The sequence below is a fragment of the Photinus pyralis genome, unplaced genomic scaffold (genome assembly GCF_008802855.1).
Source record: "Photinus pyralis isolate 1611_PpyrPB1 unplaced genomic scaffold, Ppyr1.3 Ppyr1.4_LG9, whole genome shotgun sequence".
In the NCBI taxonomy this organism is placed as follows: Eukaryota; Metazoa; Arthropoda; class Insecta; order Coleoptera; family Lampyridae; genus Photinus; species Photinus pyralis.
In genome coordinates this window covers 19,083,917-19,105,408 of record NW_022170878.1, presented here as the reverse complement: position 1 = coordinate 19,105,408, position 21,492 = coordinate 19,083,917, and the positions used below count along the sequence as shown (strand labels likewise).

Below are 21,492 nucleotides of genomic sequence, written 5' to 3'. Positions count from 1 at the left end.
GGCACACCCATAATTCAAAAAAACCTCATTCACTTCCAGTTCCAGTGGTCCAGTTTCCGACCCTTGCGACGCCTCCTTTCGTTTTCCAACTGCGTAACTGCCGCTTAATGTATTTGCCATTGAATTTCTTTCAGAGCGTTTATGAATGACTCCATTAAATAAACTCGATTTTTTTCGAGTGTTTGTCCACCTGTGGTACACAATATAGTTTTTTTTGCGTCGTATGTTAATATATTTTCCCATACAGCTGGTAACATGTGTTCGTGAAGGTTAAAAAAAGCATTTTGTCAGATCAGATGTGCTTTGTGGCAGTTACGTCAGCCAGAACTACGTACGTTTTTATGCTGAACAGATTTCTAAAATTAACTTGCATAAGTTGAGGCGTATTTATTTCTCGGCTCTTGGTTGGATTCCAAAGCATTTCGTTTGTAGGTGCAGTTTCGGGAGGTTTAGTAATTTTGTGAATGTGCAAAAACTAAGCCGGATGCTTTTTAAAAGTTGCATTCTGAGTGTCTTTTGTGAGTGAAATTAATTGTGGAAAGTGAGTATGCCCAGTATGGCTACTTCCCACGGTGGCGTAGTCTACTACGTGGTCACGGCCCCGAAGGATGATAGTTGGTAGGTATCCCAGCCGTTTTTCCTAACTTGGAAAGTCAAATGATAAATAAGTCTGCTTTAGATCCATGTGAACTTAGATCCCTCCTTTATTTTGCAATTCTAATTAAGAGCTCTGGAAGCAGTGTAATAGTTCTAAAGATACCTAAATCCTGAGTTTAGGTAATTAAATCATAAAAAATGTGTTTTCAAAATAAAGGACATTAAATTCACGCAGTAGTTCCCCATTGTGCCACAAGTTTCTTGGGTTCTTGCCTGAGCTCACTTCATTAATGGCGAAAGACGCATCTGATACGCTACTGGAAATATTTTACCGCCAATCTTAACAATTCAAATTACTCGAGGACGAAGGTTTGCAAGTGGGTGCGCCTCTCTTTCTTTCCTCAAGCGAGAAAAGTAGGTAGCGATGTTTTAGCATTGGAAATGTTAGCCCCCCCCCCCCAACATTAAAATAATGAAACATCAAATAGTTCCTTCGATTGCACATTTAGGCACACGTCGATTTTTCGTTTGCGCATTTCTCTAAACAAAGATTCTGAGAAAATAAAAATTTTGGGGATACCCGAGGGGATACCTTTACGATTTTAGGCCTCCAACATTAAAATAATGGAGCGCTATATATTTCATTCGTTTTTGACTTCGTTTGCGTATGTAAGCACAAATTTTTTCTTTACATAATTTTTGGTCCTAACCTTATAATAGAACTGTATATTATACTTTATTCGATTTGATCTCCCTATAAAAGAAATTAAGAAAATAAACGGGGGGCGGGTATTTGTAAAAAGGTAACTTTTAATCCCACTTTGGCCGGCCGGCCGGCTGGGGGCAAATGCGGACCAGTAGAAGAACGCTACATGATGTGGTGTAGGCGACATCTGGGCGCCATCCTCGAGCATGGCGTGCTAATCTAGAGATTTTTCAGTTTTCCCCTATCTTCTTCTACAATTTTGGTCCGATTGTTTTCAAATTGGTGTCCTCGGAGAGATCTGGTAAACGCGTACAACTCCTGCGTGGTGGAATTTTGTTTTTTCCCAGGGACGAAATTAACCACCCTTTGCGAGGCGCGCGTCTTCGATGGGTAGTCGACTTCGGGCACCCAAAAGGTATCTTCCGCTGCGAATTTTGTCACGCGGTTTAAAGTTTCTTAAAGCTCGAATCGGGATCTCTCTTTTTCGTGCCGCCAATAGAAGCCCGAGCTATGAGAGGTGTCCCAATAATTAGCCCAATTGGAACTGTTAAAAGTGTGTATGAAAAAATATGCACAGCATCTAATATAACTATTACTCAATTATTAACTAGCAATAAAGATTTCTGTAGAGCCCCTTTTCGAGATTCATAATTATGTTTGCCTATTCGTGTGTCCGTATTTACAACCCGGCACATTATACAGAGTGTCCGTTATTATTGGAATATAGTATATATCTCGGTAAATATCGACTGTATACAAAATGTTTCCATATTAAAGCTGTTTAACATTTTATTTCCCATAATAAGGCAGCATTCAGTTGTTTTTATTTCAGAAAACAAATGAGCAACGAAAAACAATTGACTGTGTGTATCCAGAGGCATTTTTTAACGTACCACATTTTTTTAATTTCCACCAGTGGCGTTCGTACGGAATTTCACATGCCCATTTTGGCAGACATTGATGGTACGCCACTGATTTCTCTGAAAATAAAAATTATTCTTGAAATCCCCAATCATTTTTAAACAAATTTTGTTTTTTTCAATCCGATGCACGGTTTTCGGTTAAATAAATTGCTATTTGCGATTTCAGTCAAATCCGTCTGTCACTCGCGTTTTCCTACGCAATCCAACTCCACTTATCACCTCTATAAGGTGCGTCTTTTAACTTAATGCAATCTCATGATAAAAATGGCCTTTATATGTACAAATTTCATTTAATTACAATATCGACAGTAAACAATAAATTTAAATTTATTGTTAATACAAATATTTCAATTGTAAGTTTTACAAGGTAAACATTTACATTTTATACAATTAAATTAAATTTTATTATTTTTAACTTTAAAGTGTACCTACTTTAAATGAATTTTTGAATTGATTGGAATTCAGCAAATAAATTACATTACAATTCACGTCCATTACAGTCCACAGTAAATGCAAAATTAACCTGAGGGTTCGAGGTACAAATTGCTTCCTACCTTCCCTAGCTCTGGGTAAACCCACCCCTCCTCTCTTGACTGGGTCGCACAAAGGATTCGAGTACGCACACAACTAATTGATTGTGACAAAAATGTATTCCGAAATACATGAAACAGTTACAACAAAATCGCCGAGAGCTTGTTTGGACATAATAACTCCGCACGCAGGCGGTTAATAATTAAAAATAAACAAACCTTAAATTAGCTAGTTTTTTTTAATAATTCAAATAATCTGGTCGTAAAAGGTTTGCGACATTCAGACACACTTAATTCACCCACATACGGTGACAGCTTCTGGAAACTTCACTTGTTCTTGATACCACTGATTAGATGACAACCAAAACTGGTTTGATGAGCAAGAACAACAAATTTTCGGTGGCTGCTCGGACGGTAGAAACTCACAGAGAGCCTCACTATACAACACAACTTTGGTGAACTTTCTTCTGCGCAGATTTATTATAAAAATGATTAAAAATGATTAATTTCGTCTTAACAAAACAAATATGGCTGACTGCCCGAGATTTAGCGTAAACAAATTTACATTTACCGTCGTTTTGTTTACGTTGATTCCAGTATTTAAGGAATCACCACTGCCGTCATAAAATAAAAATCAAAAAATTGTCTATTTCATAGTCCTCATTTTCTTATGTAAACGAGCTACAGAAAAATATTTATTGCAAGGGTTATGGGGCCAGATCAAAAAGTAATCAGACCTAACCTAAGTTTTTTGATTGGAACACCCTCTATAGTTTAGTACAAGAAGATAACATTAAACTCTTTTCAAAAATATGACACAAAAAATTCAATATTGATTCAAGAAAATTCAAAAAAGATGTAAGCAAATTCAAAAAACTTTTTGATATCATTTGAATCTTTTTTTGGTTTTTTTAATCACGTGAGAAGAGAATTTAATATGCTATCTTTTTAGATTAAAATATACAGGGGTTCCATTTAAAAGAATGCGGTTAGATCCGATAACTTTTTTACTTGACCACTGAAGATGACTGATTATTCAACACAATCATTAAATAAACTTTTATAATTAACATTTTTCTGTATTTCTCTTAACTAATAAAAGTCGTAATAAAATATGGGGTCATTGTAAAATTGACAATTTTTTATTTTCCCCCGTATCTTAAGCGAACGATTATGTTCAAATTTTGACTGAAACACAATTCGATTTACTTATATAGCAAACGCCCATCTTTCTCGAAAGTTCTCGAACGTTTCCGAATGTTCTCGAACAAAGACGTCATATTTCCCGGAAAGAAGAATGCGCCATATCCGCTTGCGCTTCTCGCCAATCACAACGGAACCAGCCACCAAGTATCCACTTCCCCAACAAGAAACGTCCAATTCTTCGTAACATCTGCATCTGCGTTAAACTCTTAACAGCGATAAAACAAGTACGTTAATTAATTTTCGCCTGATTAATAAGACTCCTTATCGCAAACGACCAGATGTGTCTGATTTCTAACACCTTATCTAAATTGAATAATTTACAAAAGCTATAAAATTTCAACAGGAATTAACAACATTTTCAAAAGAAAAACAACACCGAGATACAAATTCAAATGAAACGAACTAACTCTGTGTTTATTTCGTGAATAATCCTCCAGATTTACTTAATTTACTAGTAAATTGAAATAAATTCATATACGAAGTGTCCCGTCATTAGTTTTGGTGTTGACACTACACTATACAACTATACACGATATTTCTCTAACGAAAAGAAACGGTTTAGGTAAGTACTCGTACTCCATTCGTTAACTTTAGATTAAAAATGGACCACTGAGTTAATTTTGAGTATAGAATTCATTGGAGTATTATGTACAGGGTGTCCCATTTTTGACGCTTTCACAGGGTATCTTCGTTTTTCTTAGAGGAATCAAAAAAGGCTGTTTTTGAGACTTTGAGTGGTCAAATGGTAAAATCAAAACTTGAAAATTTTCGCTCGTTTTGAGAAATGCGGAAAAAATAAAATTGTCTGTTTCAGAATGGTTCTCATTTTCTTATAAAAGAGATACAGAAAAATCTTTATTGCAAAGGTTATGGGGCCAGATCAAAAAGTAATCGGACCTAACCTAAGTTTTTTAATTGGAACACTCTGTATCTGTATTCAAAAAACTTTTAGAATTTTTTTGTGGTCGTTTGAATCTTTTTTAAATCTATTTTGAGTTTTTTTGGATTTTTTTAATCACGTGAATCTGTTTACATTTTTGAAAAGAGAATTTAATATGCTAACTTTTTAGATTAAACTATACAGGGTGTTCCATTTAAAAGAATGCGGTTAGGTCCGATCACTGTTTTACTTGACCACTTATTCTGAAGATGACAGATTATTCAACACAATCATTAAAGAAACTTTTATAGTTAACATTTTTCTGTATTTCTCTTAACTAATAAAACTCATAATAAAATACGGGGTCATTCTGAAATTGATAATTTTTCTCTTAAGCGAGCGAATATTTTCAAATTTTAACTGAAACACAATTCGATTTACTTATATAGCAAACGCCCATCTTTCTCAAATGTTCTCCAACAAACACGCCACATTTCCCGGAAAGAAGAATGCGTCATATCCGCTTTCGCCGAATCTCTAATTTCGCCCGGAATCGTATAACAAAAAGTCGAAAAATGGTTTTTTAATGTCGTTTACGCCTAGTTCTGAACAAAAAAAAACCTTTTTTTAATTGAAATTTTTTTTTGCAGCACGGAAAGCGGCTGGGATAACCCGTTTCGACCGGGCGGCGATCTAAGTCGCGAGGCCGACGAAATCGTCGAGCTGATCAAGGGCGGCAAGCCGATAACGCCGACGTCCGGCGGACCGCCGTCCCCGATCCTGCACGATCACACCGACTCGTCGTTCGCGAACAACATAGCGCACGAGCCGATCACCGAGTCGCCGAAGAAGGCGACGGTCCTCAACGCGACGCCGAAAAGTGCGAACGGTAACGTGAAGAATGACAAGGTCTCATCGCCCGGTGCTGTGGACGTACAAAGGGGAACTCTAATACCCGCGGGGGACGCGTCTCAGGTTGAACATGTCGTCATAAAAAAGAAACCAAAGTGCGAGTGCTGTGTGATACAATAATTCATGGAGACTTGTTAGTCAATAGACTTGTTAATGTTGTGTATTTTATAAGAATGATATGGGAGATACTACTACTCTACCTACCTGTGCTGCTTTCCTGCGCGATTTTCATTTCGGTAGCAGGCCCGACGGTGGTTGTTAGTGCTTTTCGCTCTTTCCATTCTTTCTAAACTTCTAAGAAAGAGAAAATTAAGCTTAGTAACAACTGCGTGTTTTTATTAATGATAACGATTTTTCTCTTGAATCATACTGTGATTTTTTTGTAAAAATATGTAAGCAATATGGTCTGCCCGCACTTTTTTGCTTTGTATGCTTTTTTTAGATCTCATGTATTGTACACACAGACGCCTACATAAATTTGTATTTTTTTATGGATAATAAGCCCCAAATTATATTTGTAAACAGTGATGATGAATAAAAGCGAAATGAAGAAAGCAATATGTGCTAGGGACTGATTGAACATTTTATTTTTGTTATATGTAATGTAGTTACATACTATGTTGTACATAAGTTGAAAAAGTCCATTAAATGTATGGGAGTCGATTTATTTTTATTATTTCACCAAATCATTCATTTTTGGAGGAAAATACACTTAACGGACTTTGAAATACATGCATAATGCCTTTTTTAGTTTCGAACATAATGTGATTGAAGACCGCATTTAAAGGTTTCAAATGTGATTTGCGTTACAGTCGAGAGAACACACGTTTGAAAGATTGTTATATTATTTCGGATAACGTGGTATAATTTTTTAGACTTCTCTAGGAGCATAGCGTACTCGGTTATATATTATGAATAATATTTAACATGTTTGATACTAATGTGAGTCCTAGTTATCGTTGTTATTATATTAATAATTTGTTCGTGAATGTTTCTGTGTCCGAATGTGATGAATAAAATAAATGACGAGTATGTAAAATATTTTGGTAATAAGATATACATTATATGTAGAGGATGATCTGAGCGACAAATTAGTTGTTAGAGTCAATGCGACTTTTAAAAAGAAGATAATTATATTTAAAACGGTGGAGAGATTTAATTATATTTAAATACTTTTAGGTAAAATAATGTAAGTACGTCCTTTCGTTTGTAATATGTGTATGTATATTATCTGCAGCTTTTATGCTTTTTACAAGATGTATAAAGTTAGATTGTACATTCTTATACAGATGCACTCTTCACATTTTTTATTATATTATTTATATAGTTGATTTAATTCATATATTATGGTGTATTATATTGTAAAAATTACCTAATTTATACATCATGCCTGTAATGCATTAAACTAATTTATAATAATTTGTGCTTCAGGTATCACTTATTATATCCCAACCTTACACAGAATCTGGCAAACCTAGGATATAGTGATATACTAAACATAGTTGAGTACTCGAAGCCCCGAAACCAAGGGCGGGTTACCTATCTTGCAGGAGCGGGATTACTCCAATCAAAGCTTTTCAGTTTACAATCTATGTGCGATAAATGAGTTACGATTCGTAATTTTCCCATATCTTGTTTTTGGTTAAATTTTATTATAGAAGGTGGCCTGTAGAAACCATAATTTCAAACAGTTCCAAGATTGGGCTACTAGTTCAAAAGTTACAGCCCTTTGAATTTTCTTTCGAAATTGATTTCTAGTCCATAACTTTTGATTGAGAAGTCTAATCGAAAAAGTACGAATTGTTTTGGATTCTACGCACCAAAATTAATAAGAAAAAGTGTTTTCCCGAGAAATTTTGGTGTAGTCGATTTTTGGTAAAAAAGGAAGATTATACACCTTTTTTTGAGGCCCGAAAAAAAATTGTCTCAGATCGACCCGGAAAAAAATTTTTCTTATAGAATGTGTCCTGTAGAATCCATAATTTCAAACAGTTCCAAGATTGAGCTACTAGTTCAAAAGTTACAGCCTTTTGAAATTTTTCGAAATTTGTTTTTTGTCCATAACTTTTTATTGAGACGTCTAATCGAAAAAGTACGAATTGTTTTGGATTCTACGCACCAAAATTATTTAGAAAAAGTGTTTTCCCGAGAAATTTTGGTGTAGTCGATTTTTGGTAAAAAAGGAAGATTATACACCGCCTTTTTTTGAGGCCCGAAAAAAAATTGTCTCAGATCGACCCGGAATTTTTCTTATAGAATGTGGCCTGTAGAATCCATAATTTCAAACAGTTCCAAGATTGGGCTACTAGTCCAAAAGTTACGGCCTTTTGAATTTTTTTTCGAAATTTGTTTTTTGTCCATAACTTTTTATTGGGAGGTCTAATCGAAAAAGTACGAATTGTTATGGATTCTAAACACCAAAATTAATTAGAAAAAGTGTTCCCGAGAAATTTTGGTGCAGTCGATTCACCGTTTCGATTCTGGCTGGGAAAATATTGCTTTGGCAATACTTGCACACGTTGAATAAGTGTGGTTCGTAAGGAGCCGATGGGTCGTGGGATATAGCGTGATGGGTTTAGATTACCGGAAAGATCTTGTTTGTTTTGCAGTCGTAGATATCGGGCTGCTGCGTCGTGTGGGAATGGCAGAGTAAGCAGGAAATTACTCCATGTTGAGTTGATTTATTGCCTCCAATCTGATTGAATGGGTAAAATATAGTTTCTCGGTAAAAAGAAGGTTTGCTTCACGGGATGGGAGTCATCCATAAACATAAAGTACTGGGTGCTGTCTGTTCTGAAGGAACCGAAAGGAATTCGCGTTGAGCAGCGAGTACAGTAAGGTCAACACCCTGTAAAGTACCACTTGGTGGTTTTTACTTTGGCTTATTCGAAAGCGCGTTTAGCCGCAAGAGAAGTTAGGTCAATGACCTGTAAATTACCGTGGGGTGTGTAAATAAAATACGTTACAGGTTTTGTAACTACCCATTACCATCCCTGTTGCATTTCTCAATTTTTATGTAAACGCAGATTTACTTGAAGGTTATATGTTCACTACAGGCGAACAGTCAAACTTTTGTACATGTCAGTGTCACCTTTCCCATAAAAAATGTCACTTGCAAACAAATTTCTGTCGATCTTAACACGAAGGTATCGCCTAAAGAAGAGTTATTGCTCGTCCAATCGATGTAACGCTCCTTCCTCTCCCCCACGTTCAATTTAACCGGTGGTCTGTAGGTTCGAGCAGCACAAAGGACCAAATCCTCCACCACCTCTCCAACCCCGCCGAATGTCATAGAAGTAAAGTGAGCATAATCGGCGTGGGAAACGTCGGTATCGCTGTGGCAGTAAGTTTGCTTGCGCAGGTAGTTTGGATCGAATTCGTTACAGGTGCTCATTAATCGACCTTAGAATATCACCAATGATATCGCGATTGTATCGCTCAATGAGCAAAAGCTGAAAGGTGAAGTGCTCGATCTTCAGCATGCCTCGCAGTTTTTGTACGATCCAAGTGTGGTCGGCGGCACGGGTACCTATTAACTTCGTTCAGTCTAAACGATTCTAAATTCAGGCTTGTAGATCTGAAAATTACCCAAAATTCGTACGTGACGATAATAGCGGCGAGCGACAAGGATGTCAAACCTCTCGATATGATACGAAATATCTCTGCTGATGTCATTAAACACTCGCCTCATACATTTTTGATTATAGTATCAGACCCGGTGAATGTTCTCACCCAGGAATGTGCCAAAACTCTTGGTGTGCCCAAAAATCGGATAATCGGAACCGGCTGTCACGTCGATTCGGTCAGATTGAGGCACCTAATATCTCAAAAGTATGGCGTGGCGCCAGAGAGTTGCAGCGGCTGGGTGCTTGGCGATCACGGAGACTGTAGCGGTATGTACCGGCTGACTCTTAGCACCAGAGTATCTTTGGTTAGTTATAGCGTGGTCAACATTGTCCGTTGGCGGTACGCGCATATCCTCAACGGACCAATGGCCTGGCCTTCACGAGGAAATAATAAAGGTGACCAAGTACGACGGCAAAAGTACTTCGACTTGGACCATAGCGCTTAGCATCAGCGACATGGTCAAATCAATTCTGCAGAACACACGCAAAGTTTTTTCGGTCAGTGTGCCCGTAAAGGTATGAGGACTTACTCAACTCCATAAACGGACGCGTCTCCTTAGGGGTTTTACGGAATCATGGACGATGTCTACCTTTCTTTGCCGAGCGTTTTAGGTGCAAATGGAGTGTCCGAGATAGTCCAGCTGCCTTTAACGGATACCGAAATTGAAGCTCTGCAACGAGCTGCTTGTCATATGAAAACTCTCCAACAAGAACTTACCTGCTAATTAATATACTACAATTTAATTTACTCAGCTACTTATACTCCTTTTTATAAATGCTATAGTATTTATGTAATGCGTTGTTTATTTCAGGGCCGGAGAAAAGGTCGCCGCTTAATGTAAATCTAATAACACCCCGTGTACATAAGAGAGGCACACAGTTTTGATTGGTAAACTTGCTAGCCACTTCAAATATAGCGCAATGAAACGTTTTGCATCTTGCACCTCAACGCTTTCGTGGTAGCCATTTATTTAAATGAGAGTACGCTAGGCAACAACTTTATTGGTTTACGTTTCGCGCAATTCACGGTTGAAAATATATCCGTCGTCTGTTAAAATAAGTTCCCTTGTTGCATAAAACTAGTCTCCTATTGACTTTGTTCGAAAGGGCAGCCCCCACTTGATAAAGCACCTACCAATATATGACAATAGATTCGTCGAAAATGGTTTCACAATCTTCGGTTGGGAGACCAACGTTTCTCCCACGCACTGCGGTTATACGGATCTTTAAAATGGCGTACATAAGTTACGAAGGATTTCATTTCACGCGATCTATAAATCTCCGCGCTCATGATACGTAAATTTGCATCAGTGCACCCTCCAGATTTTTACTTAAATACCTCGTCGAATCCCAAGTACCAAACGACCCCCTTTTTCCGACCGCAACTGTTGCGGAAAGCGCGCCTTCTTAACCAATATAAATCCCGCATTTTTATCACGTGCTCGGTGCTCGATGGTAGTCACTTGGTGTGGAAAGTAGTCGCCATTGGCATTACTGCAATTTTATCTTGTGTCAAACGGGCAGAATGTGGCCGTGCGTTGTCATGGATGAAAATCACTCCTCGTCTGGAGACTCGTGCATCGTAGACCGTAGATGCAATTCTGCATGAATGTTGGTCGTAGTTTTATTGTTCGCGTTGAGACATCTTAATTTGTACGCACTTTCTAAGGGCACGTTTAGTGTAAAATGTTATCACTCGCACTCTATTTTACTTCCAAACAACTTAGATATGACCTTGGAAAATGTTTCATGGTTCATGCGTCTTTCGCTAGAGAGCAGTGAGGTCGTTAAACTTACTTTTTAAACGACCTTCGTATATTAAATGTCCCTGTATATACAACTTACGACGATACATACGTTTTTGAGAGTTGGCAACCATGCAATTTCTAGGTGGGGAAAAGCTTCCTGCGCCACCTAGAAAGCACGAATGTGGGTTACGTTGATCATCTTGTCTTGAATGGCGGTCGTGAACGCGTCGCTGCATAAATGTTTGTTGTTATTTTGTGTTATTTAATGCAGGTAGTAATTTTTGCATTTCTTTATATCGTATTTGTGTTTTGTATGCCGCATTTTATATTTTTTGTGTTTCAATATTTGTTTTTGAAATTTACTTGGTTTAACCGTAATGCAAAATCACATATGTGATACCGTTAGGCTATTGTTTGTAATTGTGCACGTTTTTGGTGTAATGTTTGCTTAATTTATGTTTATTGATGTTGATTACTTGTCCCTGAAGTAACATTCTTGTAAGTGTTAATCATTTTATTTTAATATGTGGAAATTACCGATTCGTTTGAGGTATGTATTGACTTGTTGTTTGTTACTAACAATTTTCTCCGTGAATGAAGCACGGGAGTGGTAAAAAAACTGTAGTCAAAATTGAGTTACGACACCTAATTCCGTGATTGTCTTCGACATCCAACTGTAGGCTCGAAACCCAGAAACCAGGGGCGGGCTACCCATCTTGCAGGAGCGGGATTACGCTAATCAAAGCTCTTCAGTTTAGAATCTATGTGCGATAAATAAATGGCGATTCAATAATTTCCACATATGTCGTTTTTAGTTAAATTTGCCTACAAGGCCATGTAATTTGCTTTTAACAAAAGGACTTTATTGCACCAAAGATGTGGCACATCCTGTACTCTGAACCCTTTCTCAGAATTTAGGTACCTGCTTCTACCTGACCCATTGTTCCCAAAAACTTGAGTGAAACCAACATTGTGTATATGCATTTACTATCTTTGTTAACTACTGCTTAAACTTTTACAAAATATTTTGTTAATTTAATTTTTGGACTGAATTAATCAAACTGCGAGGTTTTTCTTACGTCGTACTCTTTTTACCCTTAGCAGTTACTTTTGCGAGAGTACGACACTTTTTGGCTATGCTTGCTTTGTTTATATCAACGTAAATCTACTAAATTTCCGGGCTTTCACCATCTTAATAATTACGATCATTATTAAACAAACTTTTCACAATTTCAGTGTTTATTTAACGTTCCTTCCCTACCTGTGTTTCAGGTCAAAGCGTTGTCTACAACTAACGTAAGGGGACTCTGCCTTAGATGTTTTCAAATTTAAGCGGGATCTTGTTTAGTTTTGGGAGGTGGCCATTTTTAAACGTTGCCGGATTGACTTTATTTCCGTGTTCCTGTAGTGTGAAGTTAGCGCAGAACCTGGGGTTAAGTACACTACAGTAGCTCGTTTTAAATTTATCATACACACTATAAATACCTACAACACATAAAATTAAATAATTCCCTAATTTGACCTAACCCAATCGAGTGCGGCCGTTACCGTGGTAACGGTGTGACGTACCCAATACCCAACGAATATGCATCGTATAATGCGTCAAGTGACGCGGAAATTTTGTAGCAATTTCTTTGGGGGGGGGGGGGGTATTTTAGAAATTCTTTCGCCTTTTTGTCATTGATGTCCTGACTGCTGTTTCCTATACTCAGCCGGAAATGTCGATAACAACACGTATTTTTCACTACAAGGTGTCTCGCTCTCATCTTCAACACTGTTTCATCTTATAGAAACGACACTACCATGTAGGGCCCCATTTTTGTGCTGTGAAATGATATTTTACCAAGGTCAATGACTGCATTTTTATGTGGAGTCGAATTAAGTTTTCAAGGTCATTCATGGACAATACCCTCATTTTTTTGTGGGTCAAATTACATATTGTCATTTGTCACGGTCATAGAAGAGCAACGACTTTCATTTTTATGTGGCGTTTAATTAGTCTCGAGGTCATCCAAGGTCAATGTACCCTTCGTCTGCTGTGTCAAATTAAATTAATAAGGACATAGGGACCTACACCATATCAATGGTCTCATTTTGATGTGGTGCCTAATTCTCAAGGTCATCCAAATTCAGTAAACCCATTTTTGTGGTGTAAAATTACATAAAAAGTCAATAGCATCATGTTTTGCGGTGTCAAATTACATGTTAGAGCTCATCGAAGGTCAATAATCTCATTTTTAGTGTGGTGTCTAATTACCTAACCCAAGATGAATGGCCTATTTTTCTGTGGCGTCTAGTTACATGCTGACACCACAAACATGGGTTCATTAAGCTTCGATGACCTTGGGAATGTAATTAGACGCCACATAAAAATGAGACCATTGCCCTTCAAAATATAAGAAATGGGTTCATTGAACTTGGGTGACCTCGAAAATGTCATTCGAAACCACATAAAAATAGTCATTGACCTTCAAATTGTAATTTGACACCACAACATGGCCTTGGATGACCTCGAACATCTAACTTGACCCCGCAAAAAATGTGACCATTGATCTTAAAAATGTAAAGTACACCCAAGTAACAAAATACGATCTCAGCTTGTCCTTTGAGCTGTACCTCGACCTTCTTTCCAAGGTCACCGCCCACGTGACACGCGACTGTTACCTTAACCCAATTTCCAAGGTTACCGCCAGGTGGTACGTTACTTTGACCTCTTATCCAAGGTCACCACCAGGTGGCGAGCGACCTTGAACTGGTTCAGGTTGTCCCCTGTATATCTACGAAAGAGGAGCGGAAGTTAACTGTACACAGGTTTATTAACCACGCAAACAATAACAAGGGAAGAGCACGGAACCGGCAAGGTCGGCCGTTTAAGAAAAGTATCAACGTGATACCAGATTTCGCCGCTTTACCTCGCATTCTAAGAAACAAAAGGGCATTGCTGGACTACCAAATTTCATTCCGACTATTTAGATAAGTATAATTACCGTAATTAGTTGAATGGGTTACAGATAACAGCGTCCGATTAAGTCGAAATTGCATCCGTTAGATGCGCCCTTAAAAAACTTTGACTTTTGGCACTGGTCCCGTATTTTTAAGATGTAAAGGAGTTTTAATTTTGAGCGTTATCGCCTGTGTCGGCTGTTGGAAAAACCGTCGATCCCTTCATGGCATAGCCAAATTCTATAAAGGCAATTTTTATTAACAAAATCAATACAAATTTCTTCTCGTCTCACGAAAGAATATCCTCCTTTACTTCTCAACATGAGAATTACATAACGCGCACGGGGATCACTACAAATATGTAACTGGAGTAATGTTACTAGCGGTCGGATAATCCTCTTCGACTAATCGAAAGTCAAACGCGCACTTGTTTCGTTCGGCCACCATATTCAGTTCATTGTACAATAATGCCTAAAACATTAAAATTTGGGTTAATAAATCATTGATATCGATCTCACTTGTAAATGTAAGGCATCCTTCACTTTCGCATAGGCTTCGACCTTCGTGAACCCGGCGACAACCTTCGTCAACATTTCGGCGGCGGCCAGAATAGTTTTATTTCGTTCGGCAGTTCCCTTAGAGTTCGCAACGATGCACTTGGCGTAGCAGAGCATCGCCCTGGAGCGATCGTAGAGACCTCCGTGCGTTAAAATGTGAAGCAGGCATTTATCAAGAAGCTTCAGCGCCTGTGCCGGCAGTTTCATTAGTAGCTGAATGTTCGCCAGTCGTAAGTGACTTAGCGCGCCTAAGTAGTCGACGAAGAAGTCGTTGGCGTAGGCCAAACACGCGTGGAGCGCAATAGGCGGGATCACGTCCGGGTAGCAGCTGGCGTATCGTATCTCCGCGTACAAAATCATCGCGCGAACGTGATAGTCAATTCGTAACCGAGAATTGAAGTCATTGTGAACATCGATTAGTTCATTAATGCACTTATAGGCGGCGCTAAAGTCCCGCTTTTGTATGAAGAGCTCGACGATCCGCAAACGGCTCTCGCACACATCGTACACTGCCATCCTCTGCGCTGCCGCTTCCGCCTCGATCCACTCCTGCCTATGCAAGCAGCGCGTGAACGTATAAATGCACTCGCAAAGTAGCCACGTGTGCGATACGGGCTCGTGCGGAAACTTCTCCTTGGCCAACACCAGTAGGGCGTAGGACTTCTCGTATTCCGCCTCGTTCAACAATTGCACGGCAACGTTGCATATCGATTGGCACAGGGCCTCCCCGAAGTAGGTGATTCCCAACGGGTTACTTTCCGGCGTCAGGTGGAGAAGTAGCTGGCTCCAGAGCGACGACATCTCCGACTTTCCGTAGAACAGCCACATGCCCGATTTCTGGGCGTAGCTGCTACAGGTCAGATCGCCGAATCCGTGCTGACAGTTGACTATATCGCTTCTTGTTATGGTCTGAACAAGAAACGAAATTGCACTCTTTGGGATTCAAAACCTTTTTCTCTCATTTATAGTAGGGAATGTGAAAAGCATAATTTTTATTCGCACCTTGAGGAGGGAGGAAGTGCCGTTACCATTGCATTCAAACAAATGGGTCTACTTTTCCTGTGAAATAATTAAAATTGATAGTGGGGATATCAACGATAGTATCCCCTCCCCAGGCACCTTATTATCTTATGCGTCTCTTTTTAGGGGATAGAACAAAGCGTGACGTAACGAGTGGTCGCATTAGAATTAAAATATTTGTTAAAATTTACACATGTACCGCTCTATAGCGAACGTGAACGAAAGTATGTCGAGCGATAACAACGTCCACGTGTTCGGTGCGGTGTGAGGTAAGCACAGAAGGACCGGATTGTACAGGGGGTTTTCAGCAGATTAGATTTTTACATACCTCAAATATGTACTTCGGTGTACCGCCACTAATCCCAGCGAATTGTACAAAAGATTGGATCCCGAGCGATACGATGTACGGCAAGTTCAAATCGAGACTCTTCAAAATGGAATGCTCGAGTAGTTTATCTTTATTTGCGTTGGTTAAACAATGGAGCCAAGATAACGCGTGCTGCAGACACACGTTGTCATTGGCCTGTTGGGCGAGCATGATCGCCTCCTTCAGTGCTGCCAAAGCCTCGTTTCTACAACAGAAGCTTTCGCACCGGGCACAAGCCAACGCTGCACTCACCGATGGCCGAAATGAAAGTAAAGCACGGCCAAATTAAGCGCGGCGAACCGAAATCCCTTGCTCATCTCGTCGACGTTTCCCTTCGAGTCGATAAATCCGCTTTTATCGAAACAATGGTAGAGGCTGCTGATCGCGCCGCAGTATTCCTTAACGCGTAAGTAGTTCAAGTAACTCAAAAAGTGCTAAAACTCGATCACTGAGCAAAACGATCCTTTAACCGCCGAACTTACCCCCTCCGCCAAATCGGGATTGGTCTTAATCAAATTCCTGATGTGCAACCCCAGCTCCTTAGGATTAAACGCCTTCTCCTCGTTACTGGTCAGCAGGGCGGCTTGTGTTGCGATAAACAGTTGCGCTTGCCCTTTAGACCATTGATCCCTATTTGAATACCTGCAAAAATAGGTACGTCCATACCAGGAATGCAATTGTTCCCAAGGTTGCAGATTCTCATAGTCGGAGGAGGCTAAGAGAAACTGTAACGGGAACCTTTTAATGGTAGTACGGTAGGCCAATAGGGGATTTACTCGAGCACGTCAGATTAAAGTAAGGGTTGACTACGTGTTGAAAAGTGTGCATTTTAATAATCTGACGATTTGAGAGCGACTTTTGATCCTAATCTTTATCTTAATAAGAAGATTGAATAAAAGTTGACGAATCTAAAGGTTTTCTCTTTCCTCCAAAATTTGTAGATCTTCCTATGTCTTCAAAGTTTCTTAGAAGATTTTTGAGATGCGCTGATATTGCTAGACTTTTTTTATGGTCCTCTTAGAATCTCCCGCCCGTTAACGGATTTATTTGATTCAAACTTTTTACTTAAATTTTTCGATGTTATGTGGGCGAGCGGTCCGGACGTAAATGCGTGCGAAAGCTGGTGGCGCCGGGAAGTCGGAGGACATGACAAAATTAGCTAGAATTAGGGTACGATTTTGAAATGGTCAATTATTTGTTGTTTCAGAGAGATTTCACACCACGTAGAGTTGAGAGTCAAGAGTTCTGATTGGACGGAAAAAGCTAGTTTTTATTGGTGGACAAAATTTTGCGTCCCAGAGGTGGTGTGAATCAGAAAAGTTGTTGGAAAAGAACGGTCGGGCAATTGAGATTGAGTCGCGAAAACATTCAGATTAAGGCGCGGGGCAATTCACGTCGAGTCGAGAGAAACTAGCATCAAACCGAAAAAAAGAAGTCTCACGTAAAACTGCAAGAAAATTAGTGTGCAGGGGTCGGAGTGAAGTTAAAACTGTCACCTGTAAATGACTGTAAAGTGTACACTACAGATTTCCCCTTGCACCCTACTACAACTATTTAATCATCCCCTCCATCCTCCCCAACCACTTACCAATCTTCGTAGAACACCAAATTCAACTTGCGATTCATCCCCAGCTTCTTCTCGGTCACGTTCGGCGAGTAATAGCGTCGATACGCGCTGATAACGGACGAGACCTCCGAAAACGTGAGCTTGTCGAAGTTGATGAGCAGCCGCCGCAGATAGTAACCGATGACGCTCTTCTTGCCGATCTGCAGTTGGGGTTTGGTAGTGACGACGTCCGGATCGCGTAAGATCAGTTTACCGACGTTATCGACGAGTTGTAGAAGGTAATCGGTGCCGTCGTCGTTGAGGTGCTTCAGCGAGTTGTCGAATTCGTCGATCAGCTGCTGCTGTATCAGGTATTTGCCGCAGCCGAGTATGTCTTGTAATTCGGCTAGCATCAGATCGGGGCTTTGGATCAGTTTCAATATTAGGATGCAGAAGTCTCTTATGTGTGCTCTAGATATATCCTTGTCTACTGAAAAAAATTACGGTAGATAAGGCCAGTTTGGTGATTGTAAATACCGGCTTCCCGAATTGTGAAGAAGTCGTGAATTAATACTGCCAATGCCAGCCTGTGAGGGGTTAACATTTCTCGGTGGTTCTTGCGGTTAAAAATATTCAAAGATTCTTTAGAAATGCTCATTTTTAAGTGAATAAGAAGCAGAAGTTTCAATTTAAATCATTTCATAACCACACTTTTATTGTTGTTTAATAATAATCACGAAGTTAGCTGTGGTTAGTGATAGACATAAAACGAAGTTTAACTCTGTTTATTCAAATTGCGAAGAAAATTTATGAAACCTATATAGCCATAATGAATATAGCACGCCAAATAATTAATAACAGAGATATTAAGACCCTCTTATCTCAAACGCTCTGTATAATATTGTATTGTAGACTGTAGTGTACGCAACACATGCATATATCTTCTCTTATATATATGAACACATGCCGTACGTGTATTGTGTGTTGTCTACTTCTAATTTTAATTTTCAATGCAACATGGCGATTGCGCTGTTTCTACATATATATCTGTTTCTATATACAGTCACTGTACATATATTTTTCGGGTCCTATCTCTAAGTACAGGGTAAGTCAAGACAAAGTTATAAGAGGATCTCAAGAATATTCTGAGAACTAACCCAAACTCCAAGAAGTCTGGTAATTCTAACCATTAGCTACAACCAATCAAAAGTAGAGCACAAAAAATGTGTAGGGCATAGATAATGTATGCAATATATTTATTGCGGAATACTGTCTCCAAACTAGACAGTGTATCTAAACTGTGACTATGCCTCAAGTGGCATTACTGATTATGATTTAAATATAAATCCCATTTGTAGAAAATAGTGCTTTTGATCTCTAATGTACCATTTATAAATCTATAATTGGATACGTATTTTTTTTCGTAATTTCCCCATTGGATCTATTTGATACACAAATTTGTGACAATTTAAAACAATCTCACACAAGACGTTAATCATATAATTACATCACGGTGAGTCTTACAAAATTATCTTATTAGTAACTTAGATATACAATTATCGTGTAGGTGCCGTCGCTTCCTTTCGTGCGGCATCCTGCAGCAACTGTGTGTCGACCTCATCCGCCGGCAACTGCACGTAACGCACAACCGATCCCCGTATGAAACAATTCTTAACGGAAAGCTGTAAAACAACGCTCAAGTATAACAAATACAGCTGTCTCGTCACATTACCATGTGAGGGTACTTCTCCGTATCCGTAACGCTAATGTCGGTCAATTTGATGTTTAAATACTGGTCGACAGAATGTAAAGTGCCGCAGATACTAAAAGTTGAGGAGTTTACAACGAGAGAAGATGATCGAGGACTCACCTTAAATCGTTTTTAAGTTCGACGACGACGTCTTTGCCAACCAAGGATTTGAAAAATGAGTAAAAAAGCTACGAGAAACTGCTGTAAGTGAAAACTATATTTTTCAAAATGATACTTGCCATTATTGTTTAGATTTTGGGAAATACTATTACAATAAAAGTTAGGTTATGCACCTTCAAAAATCAAATGGGCGCGTTCACCAGACGAAACTTCATGAGCGCTACCTAAAGGCGGAAATACTCTTGCAAGATTTTTCCCGCAAGTTGCTGTCTGATAGCACTGTCGAGTTGTAAATACCACCGTATGTCCCACTTACAGTGTACACCACGGCAGTGCTATCAGACAGCAACTCGTGCCAGTAATCTTGCTGTAGAGCTCTAAAAAGGTAGGTATGCTCGACGGCCATTTTGGACCCAACCTATGGAGCGAGTAACGCTGTCAGCTGCTTATGTATTGAAATAAGTTCATACAAGTGTCGACTTGCTACCCAAGGAAAATGGCACAAAAACAAAAATTAATACAGTTCTTTGCTTTTATATTTCAGCCCAATTTTTAAATTAAGTGTTTTTATTTTAATGAGTGAAAAGAGGTAAAAAGGTTTATATGAAAAACATTCAAAATTTACATACATTTAGAAATAGGTACAAAGTTCGGAACTAATTACAATTTACTATCTGGTTTCTTTTTTTGTCGAAGAACCATATACTCTCACTTTTCGCCATTTATCGGGTCCTCGATCTCGTGTCGTGTTTTGCACCCACTTCGACCGCCGAGGCTCATCTGCTGGGATTCGGTATAGACTGTACCGTTTCTCAGATCGGTTACTGCAATTTGGAGCTGCACAGCAGGGCATTTTTAAAATGCGTTCTTGATAATCTGCCATAATAATATACGTGATAATGTAGGTATATGATTTGAATTGATGAATTTGATAAACATGCATGTAAGAAGTTAACCTAATTTTACAAGAAATGTTTGAGTTGGCAAACTTTATCAGAAACACATTTAGGGGCAAAGGCAACACATTCCTTGAACAAAAAGAATAACGACCAAGATCAAGTAATGTAAATAGTTTACCTTATTAAATTAATGTAACAGAATTTAAGTAAATACTTATTAATTCCTTCTTCCTACCGCACGTTGATATATAACTACACCAATTCGGCACTACACAAGCAATATTTATACTCCGAAAGAACGAAAATGGCAATACAACCATGAAAATTTATAAAAACAGAGCAACGTTTAGTAAACATTCACCAGCTGACAAGGCAACTCCCTCCATTGGCTGGGTCCAATATGGCGACCGAGCTTACTCACATTTAGAGAGCCTTACTTGCTGCAGTATTCTTGCCTTTAGGTAGCTCTCCTGAACGCTCCCAATGGTTAGTTGATGAGTCCTAAATCAAAACGCGACTCCTAATCATGTAGCATGCGTGATTTTTAAATTTTGGTAGCATTTTCAAAAAAATTGGCCAGAATTTAGATTTCAGTTTAAGTAATTGCCCAATTTTGCATTAATTTGTTTCCCGCAAAGTTGTCAAAACTCCTTATTAAGGAAGAGCTACACACAATGACCCAGTATAGGTATATATACGGTGTGTCCCAACTCTTAAGTAGAAACGGCAATGGATATAAATCATTCCAACGTAGATCCTGCAGGTTTCTGGCTCGAGGATACCTTTAGTAGAGCTTTGGATTATTATAATTCTTGCAGTTTTTCTCATGATATTTTTTCAAATGTTTTCCATTCCGCTTTCCCACCGTTTCTTGTGCAAATTCCATTCTGACTGCCAACCTTGGTTAGGAAAATTCCTATTACGGACCTGTACAAAGATTTTTGTTTAAATACATATATAGCTTAGACCCTTAGACCATATAGTACATGGACTGCTATTCGCCCTATGCTTTCAATACAAAATGGATGGTCACGAATAGAGGGCACTGTAGTCGTGGGTATGTGAATCTCAGGGTAAACTAAAGTCGTGTAAACACCACTAGGATCGCTTAAAGAGCAGCTTTATAGTAACCGCGTAGTACGGGAAGCTTTAAATACTCTTC

At 38.9% G+C, this 21,492-nt stretch overlaps 4 protein-coding genes across 5 annotated transcripts in view; 2 read left to right on the top strand and 2 right to left on the bottom strand.

Moving 5' to 3' along the window:
- Nucleotides 1-6,560, top strand: part of LOC116181122 — a 95,232-nt gene extending 88,672 nt beyond the window's left edge. Inside the window, exon 5 of the mRNA XM_031501397.1 lies at nt 5,493-6,560. Within this exon, the coding sequence (XP_031357257.1) occupies nt 5,493-5,874 (382 nt within the window). The 3' untranslated portion in view covers nt 5,875-6,560. The remainder of the gene's footprint in view (nt 1-5,492) is intronic.
- A 2,112-nt stretch (nt 6,561-8,672) lies between these two features.
- On the top strand, nt 8,673-10,787 carry LOC116181119 (L-lactate dehydrogenase A chain-like). Of its 2 annotated transcripts, none has more exons than XM_031501396.1 (6): nt 8,673-8,938; nt 8,988-9,097; nt 9,162-9,279; nt 9,330-9,647; nt 9,691-9,896; nt 9,941-10,787. In XM_031501396.1, exons 1-6 carry the CDS (start codon nt 8,860-8,862, stop codon nt 10,103-10,105), a joined length of 996 nt encoding a protein of 331 aa, XP_031357256.1. In that variant the 5' UTR covers nt 8,673-8,859; the 3' UTR covers nt 10,106-10,787. The 2 variants fall into 2 exon arrangements, with proteins under 2 accessions (XP_031357256.1, XP_031357255.1); XM_031501395.1 differs by having other exon boundaries at nt 8,674-8,938; nt 8,988-9,115; nt 9,941-10,786.
- Nucleotides 10,788-14,100: 3,313 nt separating this feature from the next.
- Nucleotides 14,101-18,399, bottom strand: LOC116181118 (anaphase-promoting complex subunit 5). The gene is made up of 8 exons (XM_031501394.1): nt 18,099-18,399; nt 17,604-18,048; nt 16,498-16,657; nt 16,268-16,449; nt 15,977-16,220; nt 14,590-15,537; nt 14,365-14,542; nt 14,101-14,311 (listed from the first exon to the last, which is right to left on the bottom strand). Exons 1-7 carry the CDS (start codon nt 18,217-18,219, stop codon nt 14,423-14,425), a joined length of 2,220 nt encoding a protein of 739 aa, XP_031357254.1. The 5' UTR covers nt 18,220-18,399; the 3' UTR covers nt 14,101-14,311; nt 14,365-14,422.
- A 648-nt stretch (nt 18,400-19,047) lies between these two features.
- Nucleotides 19,048-19,672, bottom strand: LOC116180928 (U6 snRNA-associated Sm-like protein LSm2). The gene is made up of 4 exons (XM_031501112.1): nt 19,551-19,672; nt 19,432-19,499; nt 19,294-19,384; nt 19,048-19,243 (listed from the first exon to the last, which is right to left on the bottom strand). The coding sequence occupies exons 1-4, from the start codon at nt 19,551-19,553 to the stop codon at nt 19,118-19,120; spliced, it is 288 nt and encodes a 95-aa protein (XP_031356972.1). The 5' UTR covers nt 19,554-19,672; the 3' UTR covers nt 19,048-19,117.
- Nucleotides 19,673-21,492: the final 1,820 nt, after the last annotated feature.